The sequence below is a fragment of the Juglans regia genome, chromosome 1 (genome assembly GCF_001411555.2).
Source record: "Juglans regia cultivar Chandler chromosome 1, Walnut 2.0, whole genome shotgun sequence".
Classification (NCBI taxonomy): Eukaryota; Viridiplantae; Streptophyta; class Magnoliopsida; order Fagales; family Juglandaceae; genus Juglans; species Juglans regia.
The window spans coordinates 19,097,274-19,107,083 of NC_049901.1; the positions used below are offsets into that span (position 1 = coordinate 19,097,274).

The window sequence follows — 9,810 nt, forward strand, 5'->3', positions numbered from 1 at the left end:
AGGGAGAAGAAGAACTTAGATTTATGGGTTCCAAAGTGCATTCCCTTCCATCAGTTATTTCTGCTTTTCAGGTTGACAAGTTAATACGTGATGTGTCAGGGGTTCTTAGCTTTCGTGGTGAATGAACCAAGGGAAGAATTGGAGTTAGAAGAGATTCCTATTGTGAGAGAATATCCAGAGGTTTTTCCTGAAGATTTGTGTGAATTGCACTCGAGCGGGAGGTAGAGTTTGCTATTGAGTTAGCCTCAGGTACGGCACCTCTTTCCAAAGCCCCTTATCGAATGGCACCATCAGAGTTAGCTGAGCTCAAAGAAATGTTGCAAGACTTATTAGACAAAGGTTTCATTAGGCCCAGTGTGTCACCTTGGGGAGCTCCAGTTTTGTTTGTGAAAAAGAAGGATGGGACAATGGGAATGTGTATAGACTACAGGGAACTGAACCGAGATTTATTTGATCAGCTACAAGGTGCTCAGGTATTCTCCAAGATTGATTTCAGATCGGGCTATCATCAATTGAAGATCAAGGCGAAGGATGTGCCTAAGACAGCTTTCAGGACCAGGTACGACCATTATGAATTCTTAGTCATGCCTTTTGGCCTAACGAATGCCCCAACAGTATTTATGGATTTGATGAACCGAGTATTTCATGAGTTCTTGGATAAATTTGTAGTGATCTTTATTGACGACATATTAATCTACTCCAAGAGCAAAGTTGAACATGAAGACCATCTAAGACAAGTACTGGGGACACTCAGGGATAAGAAATTATTTGCTAAGTTCGAGAAATGTGAGTTTTGGCTTGAGTCTATTGCATTTTTGGGACATGTAGTCTCAAGGGATGGTATTTCAGTAGACCCCAGGAAAATTGAAGCAATAGTTAACTGGACCCAACCAACCAATGTGCACGAAGTTAGGAGTTTCTTGGGTTTGGCTGGTTATTACCGTCTGTTTATAGACAATTTTTCAAAAATAGCGGTTCCTCTTACCACCCTTACCAAGAAGAACAATAAGTACGATTGGACTAAAAAATGTGAAGAAAGCTTCCAGGAATTGAAGAAGAGATTGGTGACAGCTCCAATTCTGACAGTCCCTAGTGAAAGAGGAGGATTTGTGGTTTACAGTGACGCTTCACATTTGGGTTTGGGGTGTGTATTGATGCAACATGGGAAAGTAATAGCATATGCATCTCGACAATTGAAGACTTATGAGTAGAATTACCCCACACATGATTTGGAGTTAGCCGCTGCTGTCTTTGTGCTTTAAATCTGGAGACATTATTTATTTGGTGAAAGGTGCAAAATCTACACAGATCACAAGAGTTTGAAGTACTTCTTCACTCAGAAGGAACTGAATATGAAATAGAGGAGATGGCTCAAACTAGTTAAGGATTACGACTGCAACATTAACTACCATCTAGGCAAAGCTAATGTTGTAGCTGATGCACTTAGCAGGAAGCCAATGTGACCAGCAATTGCAACTCTTACCACTTAGCCCCACTTAATAATGGACTTGGAAAGAGCTGCTATTGAAATTGTTACTGGGGACCCAGTAGGCATTGATAGCCAGTTTAATAGTTCAACCAGCTTTGATAGATAGAATTAAGCTCGCCCAAAAAGAAGATTCTAAGTTAGCGAGATTAATAGAAGAAGTAGAAAAATGGGTTAAATATGAGTTCAACATTGCTGAAAATGGAATGTTAAGGTTTAGAAATAGATTTTGTGTACTGGATAATGTTGTAATAAAAAGACTCATCCTCGAAGAAGCGCACCGCTCCCCTTACACAGTTCACCCAGGTAGTACAAAAATATATCAGGATTTGAAAGAGTCTTCTTGGTGGGATGGCATGAAGAGAGAGATTGCCGAATTTGTGGCACAGTGCCTAACTTGCCAACAGGTGAAAGTAGAACAACGAAGACCAGCAAGGTTATTGAAACCACTTCAGATTCCATAATGGAAATGGGAGCATATTTTTATAGATTTTGTTATAGGCTTACCTTGGACACTGACTAGACATGATGCAATATGGGTGATAGTGGACCGTTTGATGAAGACCGCTCACTTTGTGCCTATCAAAGTTTCTTATAAGCTAGAGAAACTAGCCGAGCTATATATACAGGAAATAGTGAGGTTGCATGGGGTACCAGTGTCCATTGTGTCGGATAGGGATCCTCGTTTCACTTCAAAATTTTTGGTGAAGCTTATAGAAGGCCATGAGCACTAAGTTAAATTTCAGCACTGCATTTCACCCGCAAACAGATGGTCAGTCAGAAAGGACCATTCAAATTTTGGAAGATATGTTGAGAGCGTGTATGCTGGATTTCAAGGGAACCTAGATACGACACTTGCCTTTGGTCGAATTTGCTTATAATAACAGTTACCGGGCTAGTATTGAGATGGCACCTTATGAACTTTACGGTAGGTGGTGTAGATCTCCTTTATATTGGGACAAGGGGGGAGAAAGATAAATTTTGGGTCCAGAAATTATACAGAAGATAACAGAGAAGATTGAGACCATTCGAGCTAGAATGAGAACAGCTCAGAGTCGACAGAAAAGCTATGCAGATAACCGTCGTTGCCAATTAGAGTTTGAGGTCGGGAATAGGGTATTCTTGAGGATTGCACCCATGAGAGGGGTTATGAGGTTTGGAAAGAAGGGCAAGCTGAGCCCTAGATATGTCAGGCATTTTGAGATTCTTGATCGGATTGGACTACTGGCTTACAGAGTAGCCCTACCACCAACACTCTTAGGGGTACACGATGTATTTCATGTATCTATGCTGAGGAAGTAAATACCTGACCCCACCCACGTTATCGACTACGAGCCTCTTCAACTTCAAGAAAATTTGACTTATATGGAAGAGCCGATACAAATTATAGAGAGAAAAGAGCAAGTATTACGGAATCGGACTATTCCATTGGTTAAAGTGATATGGAATAATCATACTATCAGTGAAGCCTCATGGGAATTAGAAGAGGAAATGCAAGTACCCATAGATGTTCGTCAGTGATCTTGATAACTTGTGACAAATTCTGAGGATGGAGGATGTAACACTCGGGCTCTAAGCCCAGGTACAGTTGAAACCCAGCCTGGAAGACCCCTGACGAGACGACGTCGTTTTGGTGAGTCTTTTTCTTCCCTTTGTGACTTTCTTTTCTCTTCTATTTCCAGATGGTTTTCCATCCCATTTCACTCCCGATTTCTTCTCTTTTCTAATTCCAACCTCTCCCCCACGTTCTTGCAGTTCTTCTCGGTTCCTCACTTGAAGATTTCCCTCACCACTCCTGAATCACTCCGATTTTCTCCCTCTTACTCATATACTGGTTCATCCTTGGGGGAGCTGTGTTTCTTTTCTTCTCTCCATGTGTCCTCGAAAACTCGTCGCCGCTGACTTGGGTTCCACGATGGTGAGTCATCTCTCTCTCCCTTCCTCTATTTCTCTTTGCCTCTTCGTTTGCTTCGTTACTGTTCATTGGGTGACTATTCTATACAGCCGGCTTGTGGGTCTCTAGATCCTAGTGTTGCAGCCGAGCCTCGCATCGAAAGTGCTAGCCGTGGTAAAATCTCTTCTCCCACCAACCGATTTCAGTCTCATTATTTTTATTTTTCCCTCTATTTAATTTTCACACACATCTCCTCTCCGTTTGAACTTGCCATGCACACACTCAAACCATCAATCATTCTTTGCGCAAACCACTATCCTTTCACTAGAGATTTTTGTGAACTTTGGGCGTAGACCTCAGTGTGTTGCTTTGATTTGAGGTGGTTCGAAGCCTTTGTGACTCTTTTAGGTAACCTCTTCCGAAGCTTTTGGTAGTATTTGGGTATTAAATGGTTGAATTTTGAAATGTGGATAAAGTGTTGTTGATATGGTTGTAGCGTTGGTCAGAATTACACTACTGCAGTAAGCATGTTACAATTTATTACCTATTTAAATTTATGGTGCTTTGGTGTTTTATCTGTTGGATTGTGCTTATGTCGGAAGTCTTGAAGTTGAGGAGTATGATTATTTAGACGGTTTTGTGATATTGTTTTGGGCTAGCAATTGAGACTGTTTAGTGTTAACTTTTGGGTTATTTTTAGGTTGTTCGGGTTGGGTTAAGTGGTGATTGGGTGGAGATTACTTGTTAGTGCTAGAGTGCAAATATTGACGATTTGAAGTGGGCTGTCCAGATTTACCTTATGGAGAATTTTAGATTAAAAAGGGGGTTGATTAAGTTTTATTAATCGAGCTTAGTGGTATACATGTTTGGTTTATTAATTATGTGGTATACGCTTATTGTTTTAGGTTGTGATACTGTTAGAGGATACACCCAAGGCATATCTCGTACACGAAAGTAAGGTAAGCAGGGTTCATATACTAGTTTTGAATAAAATAAATAAAAATGAGGTTGACTTTTAACATAAGCATGTTTGTTTTTGGAAAGAAATCTGAAACGACCTAAAATGTTTATTCTGCATTTGCATAAATTCTATATAAGAGAAAATATTTTCTATCATGACTGGTGTAGACATGAGCTAATTTTGTACATTTTGTTTCTAAACTATGCAAAAGAGCGAATACAAAAATCTAAAAGTTTTTGTTATGGGTAAATGAAAATATTTTGATTCTATTTATTTCGAACATGTGAAATGATATGAAGCTATTCAATATTTTGTTTGGTATGATGTGTCATTTGAAAACATTGACATGAAGTTCTAATTCTGTATATGAATGTGATCTGATTCCGATGATGTTTCATTCGGTTTCTATAAAGGCCCAACCACGAGTATAATGGTGGCTTATAACGCTACGACTAGGGTGAAACATGGTATACGGCCCTGCCACGGGTATAATGGTGGTTTATAACCCTACCACGGGGGTGAAACATGGTATACGGCCTAGTTACGTGTATAATGGTGGTTTATAAGCCTACCACGAGGTGAAACATGGTATACGGCCCAGCCACGGGTATAATGGTGGTTTATAACCCTACCATGGGGGTTAAACATGACATTTGTCCTGATGTGATGCTATGAGGTGATATGAATATAATGTTTCAGTTTGGATATGCCAACGGATTTTCTTTCTGAGAATAAGTTTGTCTTTCTGAAAATTTCGCTCTGACGTTTTGCACCAAGTTTTGTTTATGCATTTCGAAAGTAAAACATGTTGTTTCCACATTCTGAAAGAAAATGTTTTGTTCTGCATATCAAACGTTATAAATGCTCATGTTTACATGCTAGTATATGCTCTCTGCTTGCTGAGTTGTCGATAACTCACCCCTTAATCTTCATAATAATTTCAATTGACGTTGATGGTTCAGCTGAGGATCAATATTAGAGTTTGTGGACAAGATTAGCTGTGAATAGTCTTTGGGTATCTCGCAATATTAGTGTTGTTGTTGGATGTTATTTATTTATTAAGTTGATTTCAATGAATTTAGACAGTTTATGGAGACTTATGTCAATTTTATTTTTTTCTAGTTTGCTATTTGAGACATGAAGAAAAGTTGATTTTTTATTTGGGTTGTTGTACTGAGGATTTGATATGTGAGTATGTATGGTTTATTAATTTGGAGTATTTGCGTTTGATTTGAAGTTTTAGAAGTATATATTATTGGATTTAGAAATATATTAATATTGTTGGAGTTGATTATCAGGTTATATGAGTTAACTCTTCGGACCCTCGGGGTCGGGGCGTTACACGAGGCAAATCGAATGACGACAAGACTAAAAAATTGGAGGAAGTAACACTTGAGATAGAACGATTGAGATCCAAGGAAAAAGATGACCCAATTAGATCAAATAACGGATTTAGATGCGAGATTAGAACAATTGAACAGTGGCAGTCGATAATGTCCCAAAACTCTATGCCACCACCACAATCTTAAAATTTATTTTGTCTTTAATTGTCTTTATATTATGATGTTCCAAAACATTTGAACAATTGTGATGTTTGAATTACAATTTGTATAATACTAGTATGATATTTTTAATTAAATTTTGTTATGTATGATTAATACCCTTCGAACGGTAAATTACCATTTATAAATCCATTCAAACAAAAAAAGATTCATTCAAATAAAAACTAACATATTCAAACTACAATCGAGAAATATAGTCTGTACAGTCGTTCGAACAATTAAATATTTATTCGAACAATATTAATATGCAAAATCTCGTTCGAACAGACAGAATTTTTGAAAATAAAATGTCTGTTCGAATGGGCATAATTTATGTTCGAACACAAGTCATTTGAAAACTTTATTAGTTAGAACGCATAAAATTTGCTCGAATACTCCGTCCATTCGAACATGATCAAATATGGTTATTAATTCGAATCGAAATTTCTTACAGTTCGAACGGTTAGTGTCGGTTTGAATTGAAAGGATTTCATTCGAACGGTTTTTTGAGATGAAATTGGTTCATCTCTAAAAACCTTTTGAGACAGGTTTTTCAAGATAAAATAGAAACGAAATTTTTTCATCTTCAAAAATATTTTGGGACGAAAATTGAGTTTTTTGAAATAAAAATGATTTGTCTCAAAGAAACCCAATTGTAGTGCTGTATGGCTCCACATGACATAAAGAATTTTTAGAAAATTCTTTTAACTCTTTTGTTTTGACGGGATATTTCTCAACTTTTTAGAGGGATGATTACGTGAATCACATAAGTTTGGCCGAACAAGATCACATGGTCAACGTATAAATTATTGAGTAGAGTTAGATCCATATTTTCAGTGCCCAATACTGAAATAGTTGGGAAATACGGTGTGCCCTCTGCTGGATCTGGTTTCTCGAATTTTGCAAGTGTATATTGTGTGGTCACCTCTTAATTCGTATGTACCAGTGCGCATGCTCGGTGCCATCCAGTGATCAATAGTAAACATGCCGTGGCCGGAATTGCCAAAAATTGTGAGAGCTGGTTTTCACATTGACCCAACTAGTCATATGATTAGGAGATTAGTTAACCATCACGACTAATATGAGATTTGAAGAGATTAATCGGATTTGCAGATCAAGATTGTCTCCAATTTCAGACAGTCCAGCATTGACAGCACTATGAAACTTATAATCAGCTGTCTCATGTCTGGACTATGTATGTAGCTAGTCAAAGTTGAGACGAGTCAGATAGAAACAAGATAAGAGAGCTTAGAAACTTTTTTTTTTTTTTTTTTTTTTTGCAGAGAATAAAGACAACGTAACCAAGAAACTAAAATGGTTAAATTAAGCTACTCTCTTAATAGTCACATGAAGACATGCATTTCTTATTGAAGTTGATCTAGGTCCACCAATTCTGAATTGCTAGATGCATGATGATGACATGGGTCCCCAAACTTGTTTCTTCAGTTCTTAAGTGCACCACTGCTTATGACCCGGAACCCATTTCGGGCATTTTGGACTGAAATAATTTGCAACCACCCTCAAGTTCAAGAGCTTGATAATGGGAGCGTATTTCACGCAGCGGGGTGCTTTGTACTGGTTTATTGAAGCACCCTGGCTGAGCGCATAGTCCATAAGCTTGTCAAATGTGCCACTCTCCACTATCTTTATCTCTAAAGGGCCAATGGACTTATCTTGAACCCTTCCTTGGCGGTACACACTGTTGAGTGATTCTTCAACAGTGAGGCAACAATCCTCAAAAATTGAAGGAGGAATTGAGGTTTCCCCGCTGAGGCTAATCTCCCAGTACAAGACATAGTGCCCCGGGATGGTTGAAGTATCTGCGTAGCTTGTATATTCATTCAGTGTTGCATCAAATGACATAAGATGGTTAGCAGCATTCTTCACTGCATTTTGGAGTTCAACTTCGTCGGTTTTGTCCGAGTCAATGCTGAGAACAACATTCTTTCTGCATACGAAGTTGAATTGAGGAGCCTTGTTTTTGAATCCGGCCACTCGAAGTATGTCTCCAACACGGTAACGGTAAAGACCTGCAAGAAGAAAAATTAAGTTTGACAGTTGTTACAAGATAAAAAAAAAACAAATCTAAGCATCACCTAGTTTTTTTCAAATTGTAAAGTGTATTGAATGCATGCTACCTGCATAAGTGGTTACAACAAGCTCATATTCTTGCCCTAGCTGAACATCAACCAGATCAACCAAGTCTTGGTTTTCCTTCTCTTCAAGGGAGACAGGTTTAGAAAAGGAGCCTGTGAATCCATGCTTCCTGTTAACTGGCAAGAACTCATAATAGCACATGGTGGGAATGAGGGTGTACGAGACTTCACTAGGCTCACTCAGAGGATTCAAATTAAGGCCAAAGTAACACTCGGAAGAAGCATACATGGTGCAAACAAGAGGGAGACCATTGCTATAATAATCCAAAGTAGGAATGTACTGAGACATCGTTCCAGTCACAATAACATCGATATACTTGGTGTTAGGCCACAACCTAATTATGATTCCCCTCCATGAATCTTTCCCACATTCGGCTTCTACAAAATCAGCTAGCTTGGGGTTTGGTTCAAGAAATTTCATGACTGCCTCTCTCACTGTTGGGTCCGTAACTATGGGGTCTATGGTACCAGTTCTGATATCATTGCACAAAAGATGCCAATGCTTTTCAAGGAACTTGATGGCACGAATGAAGCCGGAAGCAAATACGGCCCCAACACGAATAACTTTGGTATTTTGGTAGAGCCCACAAAGCAACTGAGAGTACATGCTTTGATAAGGTTCTGGGCAAAGAATGGTCTCGTTTGGGCTAGTATAGTTGGTGTAAGGATCATCATGTGGTCGATCCGTAAAATGTGAGCTTTTGTAGTAACTGGTTAAGACTGGACGTGCAACAAGTCCTCCTGGGGTCTTGGCTTCTGATTTTATGAACAAAAAGTACATTCCTTTGCCTTTATCCAAACCTGGAACAAATTGATTCATCACAGGCATCAGAAGGCTGTAAAGCAACGACCTTCTCTGCAGCTCCTCTTCAATTGTCGGCATCAACTTCCTCTCCCCATCAGATGTTCCAGAGCTACACGCACAAACCAACATCATTAAACGTTAAAAACAAGTTGTTTTTAAGAAAGTTTAGCCTTTTCTTTTTGTGATCACGACTCATATTTCCACTGGATCAAAGAAGAGTGAAACTGCATAGATAGCTGTACAAGTAAATAATCAGTAGTCAAAACTGCAAACAAAAATTACAAAGCTATAAAAGGAATACACCAAGAATAGATTTACCTAGTCAAGAACTCAGATATGGGTTTTGAACAAAGAATTGGAGAACTATCTCCATTGGCTATACGGTCAATATCTGGCTTTAAATCTTCATACGTGACAACCGGCACGACTTTCTTGAAAGTCTCTCGGTCTGTACGCCCGTCTAGGCCATAACGCTGCAAGTACTCAACGTTCGCGCTGCGAGAAAGTATCTCAGAAAGAACCTGCTTCTGAACTTCATCGGCATTACTCGTAACTTCTTCAATGAATTGTAATGCCTTCCTATTCTTATCATAGATTTTAACGCTACCACCGCAACAATCATACTCCGGTATGTTCTTAGGAGCTTCTGGCATAGTTACAAGCTGCTCTACGAACTGAATGAATACTAGGAAAATGTCCCCGGCTCCCAAAAGAAAAACTCGTTTAGGCTATGACGTTGGTAGGCAAGGGACATCTCCATATATATAGTACAAACGTTGAAGTTGGCTGTCACCCACTTGAAGATCAACCAAACGGTAGGATGGTGAAATTTGAATTGTATATAACCCCATCTAATACAATATTAACTTTTGATTTGTTTTTGTTTTTTATATGTTAACTATGCAACCAAGTCATATGTTCCTCCGTTCTACATGTAACGTTGGAACCGGGGCTCTAGGTCTCCCTG

At 38.8% G+C, this 9,810-nt stretch overlaps 1 protein-coding gene across 1 annotated transcript; it reads right to left on the reverse strand.

The window, feature by feature from the left end:
* Positions 1-7,144: 7,144 nt before the first annotated feature.
* On the reverse strand, positions 7,145-9,571 carry LOC108991959 (indole-3-acetic acid-amido synthetase GH3.6-like). Its single transcript, XM_018966388.2, has 3 exons — positions 9,162-9,571; positions 8,021-8,952; positions 7,145-7,912 (listed from the first exon to the last, which is right to left on the reverse strand). The coding sequence occupies exons 1-3, from the start codon at positions 9,494-9,496 to the stop codon at positions 7,332-7,334; spliced, it is 1,848 nt and encodes a 615-aa protein (XP_018821933.1). The 5' UTR covers positions 9,497-9,571; the 3' UTR covers positions 7,145-7,331.
* Between the last annotated feature and the right edge of the window lie 239 nt (positions 9,572-9,810).

Coding starts and splice junctions, on each gene's coding strand:
- LOC108991959 (XM_018966388.2), bottom strand. CDS start 9,496: ATGCCAGAAGCTCCTAAGAACATACCGGAGTATGATTGTTGCGGTGGT. Junction 8,953..9,161: donor ATATCTGAGTTCTTGACTAG/GTAAATCTATTC, acceptor TTGTGCGTGTAG/CTCTGGAACATCTGATGGGG. Junction 7,913..8,020: donor TGTTGTAACCACTTATGCAG/GTAGCATGCATT, acceptor TTCTTCTTGCAG/GTCTTTACCGTTACCGTGTT.